The following is a 22,988-nucleotide window of genomic DNA, read 5'->3' as shown; positions in this document are numbered from 1 at the left end:
AGATTGCAGCACAAGAAAAAATTCAGAAATGCAAAATACTGAAATAAGAAAGATGTTTACAGCATTGCTTACTGCACTGCAAAGTTAGTTTGTGTGGTCAAATTTCTGGCCGTGAATATCCAGAGTATAATCGGGCTTTTTAATCAGGCCTAAAATATGACAGAAAACACTCAGTTGACAAAAAGAGTTTGAGTTACTCCTCGTAGGTTTTCAGGAGTTAAAGGGTTAAAAAGAACAAATTGGTTTTAGACAGTTTTCAATGACGCTGCTAAAAAGCAAACTGTTGACTCATTTGTACGTGTGCTGTGTATGGAGAGAGGAAATACTGTAACCTAAGAATGTCACAGAGTGTCACTGAATCCTACAGCGGCTCTATATCCCATTAAATTGGCAGTGTGAGTTGTGCCGATTGCTTCTAAATTGTAAGTGGACAAAGGTTGGTGGCGGCTTGCATGCATCTCCCAAACACATCCTAGACTAAACTATAAAACTATCATTACCACTGAGCTAAACACCAGGTTGACATCATTTTTGCCAAAGAAAGACAAGAAGTGGAACAATATGCAGCAGCTACCACAGGTAGCAGCTGTGGCTGACTCGCAAAAAAAAAAGCCAAAATAAGAAAGGGAGAGGAAATTCACAAAGTCAAGTAAAGGAAAGTGTATCACTGAAAAGGAAACAATTTCTACCATCAGGCTGAACAGTTTAACACTGTTAGCACTGGGGCCTCATTTCCTGCACATTACAGGCAAAGTAGAGACGTTTTTGTCCATTTAACATTGTGGGATGTTTTGTGATGTCTTTAAATAACACCAAACCAAGTTTCTCTCATGGTAAATACAGTTTCAGTGTAGAATACTTTTACTGCATTTACAACTACTTACAATAAGTGCTAAAGTTAAAGATTTCAGCTTAAATTGTTGCACTGAATTCAACAGAAGTTCAAAATTAAGAAGACAACCCCCCCTCGCCCCCAAATTTTTCTTTTGTACATTTTTTGTTAAATCAAAGCTGATATCACACATTTTCACTAATTTAACATAGATGAAATATATATATGCATTTATTATTATTGCAGAGACATAAAGAATGCCATCTAAGCAGGGTGTCGGCTGATTTTTGTATTTTAACAATGTAAGCTAACGCGTCATCTTTTCCCCACCAGCAATTTTAAAATCCTGGAAACCAGAGTCCAGTCTATAAAAAGATGTCATACAGGTGATGTGCTGAACCACCGTGATAGACGCTCCAATGATCCCTTTCCTACACAGCAGAGAGGCGGAGTGAAAATGTAAAAAAAAAAAAAAAAACATAAAAAAGGCAAAATTGTGTTTACCTGCCTCAGCAAGTGGAAGTTGATCAAACAACCCACAAAACACCCCCCACCCCCGCAACCCCACCTCCTCCTTTCTGTCCTGTCAGGCTCCTGAAGAGTCTGGGTAAGACAGGCGAACTCCAGGGGAGACAGGAGATGGGACCCGGGCCATTAAAGGAAGTGCCTCTCTGTAGAGAGACGTCAACCAGTCAGGTTTAGTTTAGTTTGTGTGCATATATGGGAAGGAAGGACCGTGTGTGGAGGTGTAGTGGGCACGCTGAACCTTGACGTCAGTTTACTACATCAGGTCGGCAGTGCTGCTTTGTAAGACTTGCACATTCCAGACTAGCCTTGTTTAACTGTTAAAAGTAGTTTTCAGTTGTAAGGAATGTTGTGATGCTATCTCGTAGTTTTAGTCGTTAGAAACACAGGCAAAGATGCCTGGTTACACACATTAAAGGAAATTTTTTGCACGTGATTTTTTTCTCAACTCATTTTTTTCACTTTGTTTTTTTTTTTAACTGACAACTTGAGGAACACTGTATAATACACTCGATAAGTTTAGTAATCATGTTTTAGTCATAATCAGTATTTGTAAACTATTTAAAGAGCGTCTGTGATGACTGAGAATGCTCATTTTCCCTTGTAAGGTCAGATAACCTTGCCATCATTCTTCAGTAGCACCTACTCTGTGGCCTTAAAATATGTATTGTCATTGGTGAACCTAGTCATTGTGGATTTGGTTGGATACGTGGAAGGGCTGCTCCTTTAGACAGATATTTGTAGGCTCAACGTCTGAGTAGGGCTGGTGTGTGTGAGGGGAATCAAGACATGGTGCTCCTGACATGTGAAACAAAGGTTCTTTAAGCTGGCCAAGCAACTCTGGGCCAAAACAACAACAGATGGAGAGGGCTGAGCTGCAGCGCTGCGCCATTCCTGCCAAAGCAATGAATCAAACCCAAACAAATACCAAAACTTCAAAGCAAAGACCGACACTAAGAAGTGCTGGACGACTGCATGGGCTGTCGGTGATGGGCCAGTCACTGGCTAGGGCATTTTTTTTTTTTTGCCTGGCTTTTATGCTGTTTTGAAAATTTTGTAGGCTGTCACCTTGATAACTGAACTTTGTAAAGTAAAACTCAAAATGTTTGCTACCTGGGAATGAGAGTTGTGTATTACACAAATTGTTATGGCACTGATGTATGTCTTCATACGGCAGTGATTTTCCAAAGAGGTGAATTTATATTCTTTATCACAAGTCAGGATTAATTAATTAATTCAATCATTCCATGACTGATAATCGATGACGATGATGATGATGATTTTTGAAAATGGTGCATGGAAATGGTGAATCATGTTTCCCATTTCCAACAAACCATAATAACCATAATGGACAGCCGGTAAATTTTCAACATACATGACTCAACCATAACACTGTGATGGCATCAGCCACACAGGGGTAAATTAGTCCATTTTTTACTTTATTAGTTTGCTTTGCAGTTTTCTTCATTAATCATTTGGTTAAACCTAACACTGGTATTATGAGGCGCGCACATAGTAACATTGTGTGGTTTTTCTAAAATGTTTTGTTATATTAATTATGTTTCTCTTTCTTTGAGTTACCTGGGTTTGGGCGGTGGCTGCTTCCTGTCTGGGCAAAAGGCGTGGCTGAGGACTCTGGGAACAAAGTGCCTGCTCAGCAGGACCAACCATGGGCTTACCGGGAGCAGGGGTGTTTTAGGTTTAGTTAGGTTATTCTGTGCTTAGTTAATATTAGTGTGTGTTTTTGTTTCCCCCCCTATTGTTTGTAAATGGTTTGGCCAAATCATTATAAAAGCTACCCTCATGTGTCTTTGTAATTAGGTCAGTTTGTGAGTTAAGTTGTGTCCACTTTGTTTTGTTTAAGTTTCTGTAAATTCCTTTTTGTAGAGTTATATTTAGTTGACCTCTTTTATGGGCCTGCTAAGTATGTTTTTTAATTTTGGACTTTTTGAGGGTTAAAATAAAGAAAACCCTTTTTGAAGATACTTTTTTGCCTGTGTCCTCTTTGCTTTGGTTGCTTGGTCCCTCACAAACACTCAGCACATGAGTATGGGTGTGAGGTTTATTGTCTTAGTGGCCCATTAGCTTAGTGCAATCAAGTCATAAATCACTGGTTTGGGGACACCTTTGGTGAGCAGAACAACAATTGCGAACATGTAGTGGTTTGAAATGAGCAGAGGACTGGTAAGATGAGTGCTTAGTAATCACTTAATGTCACTTTGGGATGTGAAAAAAAGGATGTGCCGCTTACTGTGAGAGCAGCTGGAATGTTGGGTAAATACGTCACTTAGAAGATGACAATGTCAGGAGGTCATGGGTAGAATGCAGATAATCTGGCTGTCAAGAAAGAGCTCTGAGGACCTCAGCATCAGTTTCATTCAGTATCATTTCCCTCTGTAAAGCAGCCTTCTGCAGAATGCATGAGTGGCGAGTAAAATATACCTGCTACTGAGGAAAAACAAATATGCTATGCCTTAAAATGTGACAACTCGGTGACCAATCCATCTACACCGTTATGTGATGCTTAAAGTAAATGTGGAAGGATGTGACAGAAAATGTGAGTGTATCCATTAAAGGGCAGAAGTGAAAGCGACACATGTTGGATGTGCCGTTAACCTTCAACGGCCAAAGAGCACAATGTTGTGTAAATATGAACAGTTGCCATTAAATCCAATAGGATCTGGGCTGCTTCCAACACAAAAGCTTTTTAATCATTAAGTCCTGCACAGCCTCTTTCACAGACTTTCATTGCCTTTGTGCTCCTGTTCTATACTTTTCCAATAAGTGCACCTTTCCCTTAATTGCAAACCGAAATGCTCTAACAATTTTCATAAAGTCCCAGGTTTTTCAAGTTAAAATATTTGCTACGATTGTGCATTTTTATGTCTCTAGTGCTTGAGATGCATTACTTATTTTGAACCATGAAAGTCTTCTCTTTGCTTTACTCAGTCTTAGATGAGGCCTATCCTCCTGCCGTGGTAAATATACTAATAGCCACACTGCGAGGCTTCCCATCCAACTTTTGCCACAGGAAGTCTAAGCACGACACTGGTGAGGCATGCAAAACTTCAGGTCTTATCAACTCTGCCAGTCCTGCAGGGCCCGCAGCACGACCTCTGTGTTGTACGACCGCAGTCACCTGGGTTGGTGGCTGATGTATATGGATTAAGCTGGTGGTTCGGGTCATATCCTGTTGCTTGTCTTTATGCATGAACTGGGACACTCCAAAAGTCCTCTCCTCATTCTGTTTCCACAGGAATGACCTTTTCCTCCCCTCTTATTCCCTGTTTAGCTGTGGAGGAATCTTAGTAGAGTTTGGATCATTAGACGCTTTTGGACCGAAAAGTGCCAGAGACTACCTGAGGTTAAGTGTCCACTTGGGGGGGGGGGTCCACTGTGAAAATTCCAAGTGGACTCCTCCAAGCCTTTTTTGTTCCCACAGTAACCGCTTGTACACTCATTTTTTATACAATGCTTCAGTATGTGGTTGATATCTGGCTGCAAGATAAGACGAAACGGTAGAGAACATTTTTGTATTTCACTTTATTGAGATAAAATCTTGCTTTTTTCACTGCTTATAAGCTTAGTAAAGCCTAGAATACAATTTTGTCTTATTAAGAAACAGATTATGAAATTGCCTATGGGAGGAAAGAAGTCAACAGCCGCAGGTTTAATCACCAGGGCAATCGTGTGCTTACAGTTGTAAAAGCCTCCCAGAAGACTGATCTTTCAGTGTAGTCTCCTGCCCCACTCATTGCCGCGAAATGAGATCCATTTATCTGAAATTCCTATCCAGTAATAAACCAATCAGCCAGACACTAACTCCCTGTCTGCTTACCCGTCTTCATCTCTATCACCCAGTGTTTTATTATGGCTGTGCCCAGATGTCTTGGGTGGCTACAGTCACTCTACTTGAACAGAAATTATGTGAAATGGATGGCAACTGCTCAGGCGCCATCCACCCCAGACTAGAGGCGAGCTCTTTCCTCTTATCCCACTCTATCACACCAGCTATTTTGTCTTTCCTTCTTTCTCCTTTATCTGTCTTGCTACCACTTAGCTTGTGTTCTGTTTCTTTATCCTCCAATCACACCTGATTACTAGATCACAGGTTCAGGGGATCAAAGGATTCAGTGTCCATAAACTCATATGTCAGTGATTTTTTTTTTCCCCTGGAGGGATTTTTCTGGAACAAGAGAGAAAAATAGAGAGAGACTAACAAAGAAGGCTGATAATAGGCATAGAAATGCCAGTGTGGAGTGTGAAAGGGGGAGTACGGTGAAACTGGGGTAGAGACAAATCTTCCAAGATGTGAAAGAAAGTGGTGGAGTCACTGAAGGACAGCAAAGGGGATATTGGTGAGGAAACAACACGGAACTTCTTAAGCCTCCAATAAGAGAGGGGCGTGAGGGTCATCCACGTGGTCAACATCCACCTATTGATTTGTTGTTTGTGCCAAGCCTGCCCTCTGCTCAAGAATACCAGCAGAGAAAGGAGGAGGTCTGTACATCCATTTCTCCTAAAAAAGAGCTGAATAACAACAACAAAAAGAACAAAGAAATTATACCAAAATGCATTTTTATGAGTTAAATAAATCAGGCAACTAAGACATATATATCCTTTATTTATGCAGGTAAAAAAATCTCAGTGAGAGAGACCTGACCAGGAGGGCAGCATAGATAACAAAGAAACAAACACACCTGACATTCAGCACAGGAACTGAACACAAACATGTGGCTCGTATGAAACATCTTATGTTATCAAAATACTTTTTTGGCAACCATTCTAGTCAGTAAGTGTTGGGGACTAGCAGAAGAGGGTAAAGGTCAATTTAGACACAGGCAGAAAGGAAGAGGAAGAACAGACATATCTTTTACTGATACTGACAAACAAATTCTGGGTGGCCACTGCCTGCCTGCTAAATTGTTGCCTTTCTTTGTTTCTCTCTATACTGTGCACGCATACAAGAAAAAGACCGAAACATATCACCAGTGTCCCACGCACCAATCTGTACCATGCATTCTTGCAGAGACTTCCGGAAACAGACTATTCCCTTTTCTCTTGTTCACAATTGCTCTGGTTTCAGTGGTTTAATGAATGTTTCATCGAGAGTGCCCAATGCCTTGAAATCCTCCTGTAAAATACATTAATTCAACCATTAAACACAAACATTGTTCTGCACTCGCAGACAGTCTTTATTTTCCTTCTTTGTAACAACACTGGTTGAAAGAAAAAGTCTGTCAACCCACAGGACCTCTTAACTTCATCGAAGCCACACAGTCTGGCTAGTGTCGCACCAACAGTTACACTCCAACCTTCATTAGATGCTTTCTGTAGCGGCCTGTGAGATTTAAACAACAATGTGGAAACTTCTCCTAGAAACATGTTCATCAAAAAGTTTTGGGATGTTTGCAGGACTACCTGCTGTGACGGAGAGCAGTTGTGAATTCCGTTTGTACATACTTTGTCTTACTGTACACTAATAACCAAGACACAAAGTCTCTAGAAAACACTATGTAGATTTTTGCACTTTCATGCATCGCCTTCATGTCTCTTCTAAGGGAATGTGAAAGTTGTCATGATGAGGGAACCAGACTTTGTAGACCCTTACTCACAACAAGACAAGTCTACAAGCCGGAACAAGTAGCCAAGCAACTGATTTGTGCATTACTAGCTTTGTCGGATTATGTTTGTTTGTAATTGTGACTTAGATGATGCTCACACCCCGTTTTATACATAATCGATTTAGAAATCCTGCTAAAACCAATACAACACCAACTTTTTCTCGCAATTGTATGCAACTGTAACTGTATATATTAGTAAGAAGATGTAAACGTCACTTCAGGATGTTACAAAAATCCGAGGGGACATAAAAATGAAGTTATGGGTAATATTTCACAACTCTAAATGTGGGTTTGCGCTTGTTAGGTGCGTACAGGGAATACTGATGAAATGAAAAGCAAGGGGGAGAATTTTTTTGTTTTCTCTCTTATCGTCTCCCCTTCTGTTGCAGCCTTGGTTGAAAAAAAAACTGAATTAGATTGCATCACACATTTCATACCATAAACTTATGTAACATCAGCCTAACCTTCAGTCTTTCATTCCTCCTTTTTTTAGCCTTTTCCACTGTTTTATTCTTTTCTTTACTTTTTTCCTGCTATCATAGCCAAGATCCAACCCCTGTATGAGACATCCACACCCTCTATTTGCTGCTGCCCACTATGACAGGATGCACTTTCTCACATTTTCTTTTTCAGTTACAAAAGAAAACAACAAGAGTGAGAGGAAAAAGCAGAGAGCATATTGTTAGAAAAATTACATGAAAGGGCTAAAAAGGTGTCTATGGTAAACAGAATGCAAAGGTGAAGTTGAGATTGTTCCTTTTTCTATTGGTCGTCTCTGTGGTCAGTAAAGCTAAACACCCAGCACCACTACAACCCACCAAATCTAATTACTGCACCTCCCAAGCACATATTTCACAGTTCTCTACTCTTCTCAAATAACAAGATGTTCAGAAATCGCAGCGCTTGATTGGTGCACTGACTGTGTGTGCACCAATCATCAGGACACCGAATCCCATTAAAATTTGCCATTACCTGCTCCTGCATGAGAGTGGCCAATTTGCAGACACCCCAATCAAACAGTAGTCTCACTATGCCCCATTCCTCTTTGGGTAATAGTGGGTGCGCCCTGAACGTGAACCACATAGTGCAGGTTTGTGGCGAACAGGCAGAGTTTTTAGTCTTGAAATGGTGCGCGAAACTTTTGCTGACCTAAATCCATTATGTGGAAGAATTTTGGCCCATTCATCTTTACAATGTTGCTTTAGTTCGTCAATGTTACATATGCACAGTCCTCTTAAGGTGCCATCACAGCATTTCTAGACTTTGACCAAGCTATTACAACACCTTGAGTCTTTTGTTTTTGCAGCCATTCGGTTGTATGTTTGCTCGTGTGCTTGGGATCATTGTGCTGTTGCATGACCCACCCACACATGACCTCACATTTGACTGAAACAAAGCGCCCAGGTTTTGTGACTCCAAAACAAACCCATGTCATAGTTCATATGAGATGTGTGTCCTGATATGGTTTGGTTTAGTCTGTCTTGCAGTTTGTTTGGATGCAACTTTGCAAGCCAGTTGGAAGCAGCTGGTTGCTACATTACCTCTTAATTTCTATGGAAGGAGTAAGCATGTACTAAGAGGCCATGGCGAATCACTCATACCTTATCAGTCACCAGTCATGAGCTAATGAGCATGCTGGGTTCCTTGGTCAACAATCTAAGATGCGCCCCCCCCCCAAACGTCTTCTCAATATATATATTAATGAAATCTGGAATTTGGACGGAAACCAGGCAACTTGGCAAAGCTAAGTGATTGGAAAGGTCTGGGAGACAGTAAAAAGAGTCATGGCAGAGACAGACAAGTATGGAGTATTTGGCTCCAGCTGTTTGAGAGTGGGAAAAGACAATAAGGCTGTGAATGCGACTGGTGAAAAAAGCAGCAAATATAAAGGTCCAGGTCAGTTCTTGTGTGTTGCAGCAAGTGTGTGTGTATTAAGGTAAGGTTTTGGTGCTCACTTATTAAAAGCGCTCAGCAGTTGTGCCTTTTTCTCATCTGTTTGAGGGTACTTCAAACTCAAAGACAGGCACATATTTTTCTTTTTTTTCTAACATTAAAAAAAAATTGAATATCAGACCCAATTTCATCAATCACAGTTTTTGCTACTTGGGTTGCCTCATGGGAGACTTCATTTGCAGCAGTAATCACAGGGCAAAAGACTGCAGAGAGAGATAAAAAGACGAGCACACAAAGAGGGATAACTCCTCATGATCTCCTCACAGCAGCATGAGCTGACGGTATCCCAGTGGCAATGTTGCCTTCCCCCCACCCCTTCGTGCCCACACACAAAAAAGACGAATCTTAAAATCTATGGAAAGAAAGTAAAACATGACAAAAAGCCCACAACAAGCTGCAACTTGTGTCAAGTCTCAAGAGTTTGCTTCATACGGCAGTCCCTCACCAAGGACTCCCAGAGGACTGTAAGCAAGTCTTACTAGAGCCAGATGGCCCTGATCTTAGGTATTCAGCTGCTGCAGTAACAGCCAAGGAGGTGCCACAGTCAATGCAAAACACAACCTGCCATTGCCACCAATAAACACATGCACACACAAACAGTGGAGACAACAGATGAGAACGTAGGGTACTGTCATTGTCACAGTATGGTGAAAAAAGACATGGATTAAAGCTAGACTGCACATATCTTTAAATAAAAAAAAGAGAAATGCTGTATTGTGAATTCCTGCATGCGCAGATACAATGGTAGATGAATGAACTATAAGCACAGGGTGTGGTCAGCTGCAGCTATTTAGCTGGTACCATTTTAGACAAGCATTGAATTGTGAGTTTGGTGGACACTGTGCTGTTGCTAATTTCATTTCAAACTCTGAGTGAATCCCATGTGCTCTCATGGCAGATGAGTTTTCAGTATGGCAGAGAAAGCTATATTGCAGTCTTTTGGTCTGTGTGCTTATCAGTTAGACCGCATACTGTCCAAATAAACTATATGGTTTTACTGTGAGAGAATATTTCTTGCCCTCTGCATATATATATATATATGTATATGTGTGTGTGTGTGTGTGTGTGTGTGTGTGCATTACATTTATGTGTGAGCCATGTAAATTTATTCAAATGTGGGTATGTGGATGCCTCTGTGCATGCAGCTGTACAGTCTCACAAATATGCACTGTGGCTTTTTCTAGCCAAGTCACCCATCACGGCGACCCATTTTCAATCTCCCTAGATCCCAGACCACATCCCTATGTTTACTGCGAATGTGTCCCTTGTGCCTTGTGCCATATCCCATAATCCTTTGCCCCAGTGCCAAGAACCAGTGTTGGGCTATTGTCCTCCTCACCTGTTCTGTATTGCCAGTCGCCCGCAACACTTCCTGTTTTCCTTCATCTTTGGCCAACTTTTCTCCATTTTTCACCCCCCTCGTTTTTTCCTCTGGCTTTTCTCCACTTTCACCTTTACCTTCATACTTTTGCTTTCATTTACATTCCTAATTTTTTTCTCCATCACTTTGTTTTCAGTTAACTGAACACCTGAATGAAATTATAATAACCTAAAATCCAAAATATTCCAGTTTCCTAATTTGTCTTTCCTTTTTCCATTCTCAACCCTTGATAGATGGATGCAGGGCCCCCCAGAACTCATTACAGATGGAAAACAAAGAGATTGCACTGCTCTGCTCCTCTGACACTTATCTTGCACATTCACTCCCATCATCACATTCTCATCCCTCCTTAAGTGCTGGGTCTTGCCTGGGCAGGAGAGCTGCTGTCTTCCTCTGGGCTCAAGAGGAAGCCTCGTTGAGCTGATTCCAATAACTTTTCATTTTCCTTCTGCTCCTGTGGACTGCCCTGGGTTTGCTCTGTGCTCTTTCACACAGCCACAAACACACACTAGTACACACACTCATATGCACATGCCAGGACTTGTAGTTCAAAATTTGGTGTGCTTGTTCCTATTTTTTTAATCTCTTGTTTAAAATCTGTATGTGTGCCTACACTTTGCATGCCCTGCACTTCGGCACAGTTAATTTGCCTTAAAATAATTAATAATGTATCAAACTAAGAATTAAAATGGCAGGATATTAAGCCCTTTAAACATAAGTTCAGGGCTTCCAACGTAATTAGACAGCCACACAAAATCCTCGTCTTTCAAATTTTTAATGAGGAACAAAGACAATACCTAAGTTAAGAGAAGAGGAACCGTTGCACCGAATGACATCACGTTTCATGTTCCTGCAAACTGCAACATGTTCTGGTTTTAAGACTTACCAGAGGGTTGCATTTTGCTTTTGACAGTTCAAAAGCAAATTGCAACCCAAACATATGTAATTGTGTAATGAGCAAAGTACCTAAATGTGGAAAATGCTGGCATTTCTGCTTGCATAATCACTTAAATTATTAATCGCTTCTTGAAAAATAACTTTTTCAAATCGAATGGACATTTGCAGCTCTATACCTAGAAGACTCCCACCCGAATAGCACCCAGTCATCTGCTTTTGGGGTTGTTTCTAACAATAACTGACTGAAAATTCTGGGCCAGGCCTCTAAAATACCCCCACCGCATGTGGATGTGACAGCCAAGGAGGCCTAGCTTGTGCACTGTCGGCCAGCAATTGCTCAGCTTCATCCAGGCCTGGAAACATGGCAGATGGCAGTAGGAGTGAACAGAGGAGGAAAAAGACACCATGCATGTGTCTATGAATGCGAGGCAAACAGAGACAGGTAGAATGACAGAGAAAAAGGTGTAAACATGTGACCACATGTGCTTGACTGTCTATGATACCATCATTCATCACCTCTAAATCGCTGCAAAAAAATGGTGTAATATCTTTACTGAAACTAAAGTACCAACCTTTAGCAACAAATCAATAAAATGCATGTTAGGTATGAGGAGGTGTTAGGTATGGCTTTACCACACATTCTTTAACCATCAATTCAGGAAAACCATTTTACACGGCAAAAGAATTTGTATCAAATCAAAGCATCTACAGCTGAAGACATCTTTTTTTATCCCCAAAAAGTAAACAAATAAATAATAAATAATAAACTAAAAAGAGCAGGGCACTATCTACAGCTGTTCCAAACAGGCTTCACGAGTTAACAGATGTCATCTTTTGAGCTCATGGACGTACGTGTTCATGATTTATTTTGTAGTTACGCCTCTGCACACTGTTACATAATTCCAGATTTACCTCGGATGATGGACAGCTTGGCGCTGGTGACAATCTCGCCTTCGCTGTTCTCAGCCACGCATTCGTAGACGTTCTCGTCACGTGGCGCTCGGAGAGGCTGGATTCTCAGAACTGCACCGGCACCCTCGTCAAACTCTATGGTCTGTGGGGTTGAAGTGTAGGGAACACGGTTAAGTCAGACAAATGTGTGATTTGGACTGAAAAACTACTACTTTAACCTGAAGCAACAGGTAGGCAAGAATGGCAAACCTGAGGAAAACAAGATTCTCACATTTCCTAAGGAGATACAAGGACGAGTGTGTCATCGGTGCTCCCAAAATGTGAGAAATCGTTTTGAATTCCACCAAGATATCATTGCTTGGAAAGGTACCGTGTTGGTAATGTTTTATAGCCTGAGGCCATCAGAAATTAAAAAAAAAAAAAGGAAGCATACTCTCTCTACAAACAGTGTTTGTGCTTTGTGATTTTATCTGTTGATTTGATCTTTAATTATGCCCTTTGTTCTCTATAAAGCCTTTTGTTTTGAACCTCATTAAAGGAGCCTCTTCAAAACAAAAAATATCAGACAATGGTCAGAATACTGAGGAGAACAGAGCTTTGGTTATGATAAAAATATATTATTTGCTATTATTACTATTATTCTATAAGAAGAGCAATGTAAACAAAAACTTACTGAAAATGTAACAATGCGTGTGACTGACAACCGGGCAGTTTTACAACAGTAGTCGCAGAAATTGGCCCCTGGCCAGTATTTAATTAGCCTTGTTTGATCTCCCTGAACACCAGCATATCAACAGGCATGTATCCTGAAGCAATGAGCTGAACTTCAAGACTTGGGTAAAAGACTAGAATTTAAATTATGGAAAATCTTAGTTAATTAGCCCTTGATTTGAATATTTCCCATGCCTTTCTCTTTTGCCCTCATTCTGGATGTGTGAAGTGTCAGTGTAGATGGTCAAGACTGCCATTCTCACAGCAAACCTACTCCTCCAGTATCTGTCCTTCCTCGCAAAAGTTAACACCATCTCAGCCAAGGACTCATTGCTGTGAACTCTGAGCAAAGCATGACTATAAGATGCAAGTACAAGTCTTCAGCAGCCCTGCTGCTCCACTGTTGCACATCTCAGGGCTGAGCCGCTAATTAGGCTAAAAACACTGCAGAGCACGGCATCATGATTGATATCAAAGCAGCTGTCTAGAGGGTGGAAAAGGGAAAAAAAACCCAGCTACTTCAAAACCCCTTTATAAATTTTTTTATTTAATTTTATGATAAATGGAGAAAAAGAAGCGTCCGTTCTGGCGGGCTCCTTCACGCCCTTGGCTTTGTTTCCCACTTAGCATGCAGACGAGGCAAACGCACAAACACAACTTGTCTTTTAATTTTGTCCGCAGTGGAAATGCTGATCTCCCCTTGTCGATGGTGCCATTTTTTGCTTTTTTAGCCCCTCCCCCTGCGAATGCCTTCATGCCGCACTGTGCATGTCTGTGTGTGTGCGTACATGTGTGCGCATCCCTGCACTGTCACTGTCATCGTTGTTAACGAAAGCAACTTTTTAATTAAGAGACACTGAGCATCAATCAAGACTTTTAGAGATGCCATCTGGGATGCCTGCCGAGAAGTGAACAACAAACATCATGAATAACGTGCAGAAACATTCACACAGACAGGGCTGTGTGCTGAAAAAAGACAGGAGGGAAAAAATGTGACAACAGCACAGTCATTCAAATGCAAAAGAAAAAAAAAAAACGGCTTTAGACGAATGAGAGGGTTCTGTATTTCATTACTGACCAGTTGCTACTGGTAGACTAGCACACTGCTTAAAGATTAGAGAAGCAAGCCAACAAAGATGCTATCAGCAATAATTTCAAGGCTAATTAAAATGTTGCTTTTGATAAGGTGGTGAGTACCCCCAGCTGCAAGAGAAGACTTGGAATTTTGTACTGCTGAGAAGAAAATATGTGGTAAAATGTGTAATGTGATAATGTGGTATTAAACTGTAGGATTGTTATTTGTCACAACAGTAAATATCACAATATATAAAGTAACAAATGGTAAAGAACATTTGTTTATTACACAACTTTCTATTTATCTAAATTTTTAGCAGCTTTTCCCCCAATTTACTCCCACAATACTCCAAAATGTTTCAATGTAATGTTCTCTGACATGAAGATACAAAATTTTTTTAGGTCAATACATTTTTCGACAGTGACATTTTTTAATATGATGCATAAAAATATTACTGAGTATTTCACCCAAAGCTCATCAAGGTAAAGTAAAGTGGGACAATTCCAAAAAAATGATCCCACAAAGAACAACAAAGAACATTTAGAATAAAGGCTGCACCAATGGACAGCAGGTTTCACTTACCTCTATACGCTGGGAGTTCACCTTCTTTCCTTTTTTGTTCCAACTAACCTTTGGCTTGGGGTCACCTGTTGCCTGGCAGACAAAGGAGACCACACCCCCCGAGACACCAATCTGGTCAACGGGAACTTTTGTGAAGCGTGGTAGTGCTGAGGAGCGAAGACAACAGAGAAAGAGGGAGAGGACAAGAAGAGAGGGAGATACATTAGTAGACGAAAGGCAAATGCAGCACCACCAGAGCTAATGCCATTCTTATAATTACATTTCTGAAAATACAGACTTTTAAATCCTGGCTTAAGTGCACGCATCCATAGAGAGAGACACTAGTACAGAATGTCTCATCAACCTCCACTTGGCTCTTCCCTTTCAGTCTCTTACTCTTGTCTCCATAGCACAGTGCTGCATCTTAGTGTTACAACTTCAGAGTTCTGCTGGGCTGGGTAGAGAGCATTGTGGTGTGAATTTATATGTAGAGTCTTTGCTAAGGCGTAGACGATTATTAGCTTAAAATGATTACCCACAGCGCAATAGAGTACAGCCTAGCATACTACCGGCGTTGCTGGGAATACATTAGCAAAGGCAATTAAGAAGATGAGACAGTAAAAATGAGTTTTTGTTTTAATTTGACGCTATTTTTTTTCCAAGTGCTTAACATGACTTTTCCTGCTGGTCAGAGTATAGCACTGACTAAGCCACTGCAGCAGTTCAATTCTCACTTGCACTAAAACATACTAAAAATCGATCTGCCCGGGAAAATTGATGCTTTTGCCCATCAAAAGTTTGCAATTTTGGTGCTTTTGGAGCTGGAATTTTCCCCTCGTGCTTGGGTTGCAGCAAGTTCAAGACAACAAGTCTGATAGAAAGAGAGAAACAGAGAGAAAACAGACTCCTGGGGAACTCGTTAAAATGGAATCATACAGATATGTCGGGATGATCAAACGGCCAGCGCATAACGTCAAATTAATAATTAAGGGACCATGGGCCAACACCAGTCTCCAGGCACTGCTAAACACATATGAAGGAGAGTTCCTGCATTCATTATCTGGTAAAGAGATATACGCAATTGGAGAATGAGGTAAGGGGGAATAGCGTTAGACAAGGGGAAGGAAAAGAAGAAGGGCGAGAAGAGGCACTACACAATCCAAATGTTTCTGATGCAAATATCACAGCAACACACACATACTAACTTTAGCCTGCTGAATTATTGGGATGAGTGCTTAGAAACATAATAAAAATGTGTTTAATCTTTATAAGAATCTAAAGTAAAAAAAAAAAGTGCAACCTTGATTTATATTGCTTGGATGATCTGCAGATAAAAGTCTGTTTCAAAAAGCACCATTATGGCTACATGACAAAAAGAAAGACTTTCAGCTAATAACAACTATTAACATTAGTTCATGACTAAAAACAAGACTCAATAATATCATTTGTGATGTAATTTTTCTTTTATCGAGACAAGTGTTTGGCAGAAATTGTTCTCCTACTGCAGATAAGCAGTTTTTCTCATCTTGCTGCTATTTCTGCTTAACATACTTGTTTTTAGGAATATTGGTGCATGCATAGCTCAAGGGATAGTGCTAGTGGTCTCTATAACATTGTGTGTTTTTTTAAAGTGTAAATGGTATTGCAAGACTGTGAGATTTAAAGCGCTAATTTGATAGTAAATTTTGTTTTCGTATATAATAAAATCTCTTCCTGCAGTCTGTGAGAGATGGATATTGTTCACACTGAACTAAATAAATATTATTACAATAACATTACTAACTTCAGAAGCTTATTCTATGTTTATGATACATGCAGAGTATGTATGTTACAAACCAGTTCATTCTGAATACAAACCTGATGTTACTTAATGAACTAATTTAGGATTTAAACATGAAGAAATTTCAATTTGTCAAACAATGTTCTCCAGCTCACAGAAACCATATAACATGCACGATAAAAACAATGAATTTACAAAAGAAACAAAAACAAATAACACTCTGTTGTTTATTTCACTAGAGTATACTTCCTATATCTACGGTTAAAGGTTGTGGTACAATATAGGTACGGCATCCTTTCTTCGCCATCAAGGACCAGGCCTGCTTTATTTGTGCGTTGCATACAATGACCCCTTTTGGCATTTTACACTTTCAATTTCCATTCTGAAACTGCACAACACAGCTTTACACAACACAGCTCCTCTGCATTTGACCTCCCCCTTACAATGCGCTCTCTGTTGAGACAGAAGAGGGATTTACACAGATCAAGCCTGTGGCGGTGGTTCTGCTGAAGGACAGCATTCTTTGATTAGTTTTTCCCCTGGACCATTTGACATTTCCACCCAGTCGCCTTCTCCACCTCTCCCTGTCTCGCTTCATAGGATGTGAGAAATGTACAATAAATGCGACTGTTTGCATGTGCGTCTGAGTTGAACTCGTGAAACGTGCAGAATTTTCAGAACTAAATAGTTTTCAATATTATCTCAGCAAGGTTTAAATAAAGCAAGACAGCTGGGGAGCTGAGAGGAGAACGAAAAAGAGTGTGACCGCTGGGAAGGACGGAAGGACAAGTGCAGCAGGAGGTGGAGAGGTCAGTGGTAAAGAGAACACTGGAAGAGAAGAGTAGAGAAGGTGACAGGAGGTCCAGAGAATCGAGGAGAGGCTGTGAAGAGAGAGTGCTGCATATTTCTATAGAAAGAAAGCTTTTATAACTTTCAGTACCTATTGCTTTTTTTGTTTGTTTGTTTTTTGGTTATTTGCATTTTTCTTTTTCTTTTAAATGCATGAGATCAAACGGCCAGTTAATACCTTTTGGAAACCATAATATCTGCTGTACGTGCTGCAACATCTTAAACTCCTTGGTGTCTGGTGTCCATGTACCCCTTATCAGCGAGGCATTTACGACAGTATTCACTGATCACGCCACTAACAATAAGTCTGATTTCTAAGACCTAGATTTACATTAACTCTCATCTAAAGCGACATTCAATAACGACGAAAGGAAGGGTAACCAGGGTTTTGTACATTTTCTGAAAGCCGTCCTAGATTCTTCTGAATAGAAGACATCCATTGCCTGGGGATGAAATAAAAATGTAAAACGCAGCTAAGAACGTCTATCACGGCCACCAGCTCAGCTGTAAGGCGGCACTCACAGCTTGACAAAAGCTAATGCTAGTGCTAGAAAATGGAAAGGTATTTGTGCAAACGTAAGACACAATATCTCTCTCACGATGAGGACATCAGTCTACGGCCTACAGATGTCACTGCTGTCATAGGTTAATCCCTGGGCGTCACTGTTCACAGAGACATGCATCTTAAATTCAACCTCTACAGAGATTACTGCAAGGCATAAAATTGCACATAATTATATCCTACTGCCTGAAACTTTTGTCACATAAGTACTGGCAAAAGTTTTAACTCTAGCTCTGCTCTCCTTCCTTGTATTTTTAAGGGCGTTTTTTTAGACTTTAGTCGTCTCACAAAGTGAGTTTAATGTTCTTGGAAGTCAGTAGCATTAATTAACTTCCAGTCATTTCGGATTAGGTAAAGTTGTCCGCACAATTCATTTAGATGGACTCCCAGTTTAATTGAATGTAGTTCTTGTTTTCAATAAAAACACTAAAAAAGTGTGTTTAAGACAATATAGGAATAAAATGAATGGTGGGCAAACGTATTCTGCTGAGGTGTTTCTGTGTACCTGTCTGCATATGTTTGACTGGCACTGGCTGTTGAATGTCTATAAAGGTGCAGTTACTGCAGGTATGCCGTGTGTGATTGTGTGAACTCTGATGAGCATAATTAACCTTTTGTTCTGTTTTTCCCAGCTGTGATCCTCTGGGCTTTTGCTACCAGTTACCACTGACTCCAAGTTCAATTTGAACTTTGCCAACACCAGTAATTGCAGGGTAAGAAAGGTTGAACGGAGCCTGGATTTAAAGTGCTTTGCAATAATGAATAATGGCACAGAGCGGCCTATATCAACAGATAAAATTGTTCACAGTGTTTCCTGCATTGAATGGCCCATGTGATGACGATATGCACCGACACCAGTATCAAATTATATCAAATGCAAGTACAAAAACTGCAAGTCTCTGGCAGCCTTCTTGCTCATTAAGGCTACATTTAGCACCAAATCCTCCAGGCTTCCTTTGGTCCAGTGGGTAAAAATAGCTTTCAGTTCATTTTCATGAAGGCAAAACATTTAGAAGGTTCTCTTTTGAACTAGTAGGCAGGTTATATTCCCACTAGTGCCACCTTTTCTGAAAATATATGCACTTCTATGGCTCTAAGGTAACTCGCATGTCAGTCTCCACGTACTGTTGTTCGTTATGTTACCAGAGATGACATTGAAAGGACACTGCACCCACAGTGGCCATTTGTCCCTTCTACTAAAGTCTCCCTCTATTCACTAAGCTTCCCACAGACAGACTGAGGTACAGCCTTGCCTAGATAAGCACACAGAACCTGTCTTTATCTGCCTGGCAGGGGGACGTGGCCTAAGCTAAAATAACCAGCAATAGGGGCCCAGCTATCTTCACAAGGCCCTGAGAATAGAACAGATCCACGCAAACAAGAGTGAATAGAAGGAGGAGGAAAAACTCACACTGTGCACACAGACGCTTGTTTAGCTAATACAGCAACCACCTGCTACTGGCCGCTACCTCTGTTGGACCCGATAACACAGAATACACCAGCACTGTGATTATAAAGTGGCAGAGAGTGGGAGGTGGGAATGTGAATATGAGACGGCTCCATTTACAGTACTTTACTGTTGTCGTTTGGTGGGGGAGGAGGGGTGTAAGAGGAGGGAGGGGACTGGCTTTATGACTAATACGGTAATTGATGGAGAAAAGCTTCTCGGGTCATAAATAGGAGCCATTATCCTCTGAATTAGCAAAGTGGGAGACAAAATGATGCACAGCCATTCAGTGATTTGCAGAGAATTGGTAAAGGGCACTTGTTATCCATCTTGCTACAAATAGGTATCTTTCACAGCACACGGGACATTTACCAGCAATGTCTAAAAAGTACATTTGGTACTATGAGAGGTATTACAACCAGCAAATCAATTTCACTTCCTCCAGGCTGCTGCAGGATCCTGAGAATAGGGTGGTCAGGATGGAGATGCAGATTAGTATAACATTAATTTTGCTTTTTTCTCTTCTTCTTCCTCTTCTTCTTTTTTAAATGCCAATTTACTCATAATGACTTAAAAGTGCATATATGCAACTTAATGCATATCCCACTCACGGCCCTTTTATCTAAGCAGACACTCTAAAAGCCTGTCTGGCAGGGATAATCTTAAGTCTACTTTGTTCTGCTTACACAGTGCATGCGAGAAAATACAAACCACAGTGTGTCACAAATTTAAACAAGTCAATTTAGTGACGCTAAACTAAGATTAAACTTAATTTCTGTGTTACCCAAACAGCAGACCCATGATCTACAGGGTGCAGTCAATATACTTCAGGGTGGAAATTCCTCATCTCAACATTAACTTTGATTTTTGTAAGGCCTAAAAACCCCATCTTACTAGGTCAACTGCTGGTCTCGCTTCAGTGTGGGATGTTTCCAGGTGCAGACGGGGGCTAAGAGAATTCAAGGCATCGCAGACTTGCGTGACTTAGCCACAGCAGCCACAGGGTGAGTAAAAGGGAGTGGAAGCTGACGGACTAAGTGAGTGACCTGAGACAAGGGCAGCTGGAAGCAACCTTTATTAATCCTTACACAGGTTCCTCCGCCTTGTGAGTTTTACTTCTTCTAAATACAGCTTGTTGATTGAAACCTCCCTTTTAGTCATGTTGTCTAGAGCTGTTGAAAACAATGACTGAATTTAAGCTTTTAGGAGGAAGCAAAAGGTCAGCGCTGTAAAGGAACTGAAAGCACTTGATTCACACACATAAATAGAAAAGCTTCTCTGCAAAACTGTTTCATCCCTTTTGTTTTCGTAAAACATCACACATTAAATTACCTACATTTGTGTCACTTTGTAACTTGTACGGTGTAACTATATGCATCATAAATCTATAAAGCTAGCAATCCTGGACCTGATCAAAAGCCTTGAACTTTATCAACACATGTGTAAGGATGGAGGGATAGAAAGGAAAAACAGGTAGGCAGATAGACCTTTTAGCCAAATGCACATTCAATTGAACGAGTGAATAGACCCACACATGCAAACCCACCCCCACCCCCCAGGCTTAAACAACCAAGCCCCATCAATCAGGACCGATTCTCACAGGCTGCCTGGGCAGGGGCCATCACCATGGAAACCAAGCCTTTACTTGAAAACCGCTTTGCTTTGTCTTGTCTAGAGATTTTCGCACACAATCACTGCCAAGCAAGCCCAGCAGGCCAAGGCAAAAAACTTGACCCAGACAAGAAAACAGAAAATAAGACAGAAAAAGTGTCTGCTGTTTGTAGTTAGAAAACTGTAAGTTAACTGTTATTAGACAACATTTTCATCTCCAGCCACAGTGTCGGTGCGTGACATGGGTTATTTTAACTTCTTCATTTATTCCTTGTTTCCCTTTTTTCTCTCTTTCCAGTCATAAATGATAAAATGTTAGCTAAATTGTGAAAATCTTCAGCATCCATTATTTACTTAAAGTGTGTATTGAGTATATAATGATGTATTATGCATATAATTCTCCTTCATCAGTTGCCATGGTGCTTTTGAGAAGTATACTTATCTTATAATAGTGTTGCTGATGGAGAAACCCTGTAAATGTGTTCTGCCTGGATGTGGGCTTGAAAAAGAAGCTATATATGTATGTATATAGTCTAAAGTCAGCTGCATATGTTTGGGTTGTACTCGATTCCTAGGCAGAAGGCGACAGAAGAAAGGCTTATTGAATTTCTGTGTTGGGGCGGTTTTGAATGCCTTGATTGAACAGACAGTGAAAATTATATCTCAAATTCTTCCTTTTAGAAAAAAACAAAACAAACTAAGGACACATGACGTTGCCTCTGGGGAATTTCTGTCACTTATTTAATAAACTAATACATTTAAAGCCAACAGGGCACGAGGCATCTAAAAGTGATGTGCTTGCATGCAAACTACTGAATGTGTGCCATATTTTTTAACTTTACTTGTTGACCACTTCACTTCTTAAAAGTCCACGGGGCATTGCTCAGGATGTGGGAACCCAGGGTTTAAAACATAATAAATGTGTGTTGGTATCCAGAGGTGAAAAACAGCCTGACCGCACTGCTGTTACAGGGAAGCTGCATTTCTTAAAAGAATGGCACACTTGTAAAATGCACAAATTGGTCCCACTGAAACCATTGTTGAAGGCTAAAGTAAAAAGCTAAAGTCACTAAGTATCCTTCAGCCCATTGGAAATAAGTAGGTGTGATTCCTCAGAGAGAGGACGGAAATTAAGCTTAAGTATGTGCCTGATTTCAAAATGGCCACAGAGCGCACACGGATGAGGCGAATTGAGAACAATTTTGTGTCATTTAGAGACTCACTTGAGGCAATTGACACTTGTTGGCTCATTAAATGAAGAAGACACCTCAAATTGCCAAAGGTGTTATAGGTCTGATCAAAACAAAAGACAAAACACAAAAGAGGAGAAAGAAAATGGAGCGGGGAACAGGGTCTAGCATTTCAATGAAAACAAAACAGCAAATGCTTACTGCATCTTTCTCTGGGTTTAAAGTCACATACAAAGAAAACACCCACCTTTGCAATCTTAGAAATAAGTGTTTTAAATAGATATTTCTTATTTGGAGATTCATCTGGGACCATTTCAGACATGAGTCCATATAAACAGAACAGTGCAACATTCTCACAATTAACTTAAATTAAGCATTACAGCATTAGCAGTGCATTTTTTTGTTTAATTCTTTGCACTCTTGTCACTGAGGAACAACACATGAATATATGACATGACAGGTGTATAAATCCAGATTAAATGTGTAGTTAAAACATTAAGATTAGAAAACAAGATGCAGGTGAGTGGGTCGGAGCATTTCTGTCTACTACTTGTAAATGTACAGCTCGGAGATTTCAACCTCTACTCCGCAGCAGCAGGCTTCTTGAAGCAGCAGATTCAAGTCTGTAACTCAATTAAAAATTAACTTGTTTTCTTCTCATTTGAGAGCGGGAAAAAAGTGCATAGAGTAAACACAAGGACCCAGCATGCAACAGCAGGGTGTACATAAAGTTGAACTGACAGAACTAAATCGAGAGCCTCAAACACAATTTGACTGGAAAAAGATAAGGAGGGAGTTGAAGCAGGCAGAAAGAAAAAGAAAAACTGAGAGAAACAAGAAGCGAGAAACCAAGAGGTGAAGATATTGGAAACAGGAACAAGAAAATGTTCTCCACTAAGGGGCTTCATTTTCTTTTCTTTTTCAATTGGCAGCTTCAAAGGAATATAAATAATTGAACACCCTCACCCCATCACTGAGAGTTCTGGCCAATTACTATTAGAAGCCCTTTGCCAAGAAAGCAACATTTGAGAACTCTTAACAGGCAAAGAGAAAGGAGGAGGAAAAAGTGAGGAGGAGG

General features: G+C 40.5%; 1 protein-coding gene across 13 annotated transcripts in view; it reads right to left on the bottom strand.

Annotated features, from left to right (window-relative positions):
• Positions 1-22,988, bottom strand: part of ptprsa (protein tyrosine phosphatase receptor type Sa) — a 228,123-nt gene that overhangs the window by 100,085 nt on the left and 105,050 nt on the right. For all 13 annotated transcript variants that reach the window (XM_084954050.1, XM_084954049.1, XM_084954053.1 and 10 more), the window contains 2 exons: positions 14,493-14,638; positions 12,125-12,266 (listed from right to left, as the gene is read on the bottom strand). In XM_084954050.1, coding sequence (XP_084810176.1) covers positions 12,125-12,266; positions 14,493-14,638 — 288 coding nt within the window. The remainder of the gene's footprint in view (positions 1-12,124; positions 12,267-14,492; positions 14,639-22,988) is intronic.

Source organism: Perissodus microlepis, chromosome 15 (assembly GCF_051167445.1).
Source record: "Perissodus microlepis isolate ML-2025 ecotype Zambia chromosome 15, ASM5116744v1, whole genome shotgun sequence".
Lineage (NCBI taxonomy): Eukaryota > Metazoa > Chordata > Actinopteri > Cichliformes > Cichlidae > Perissodus > Perissodus microlepis.
This window is presented reverse-complemented; position numbering and strand designations above follow the sequence as displayed.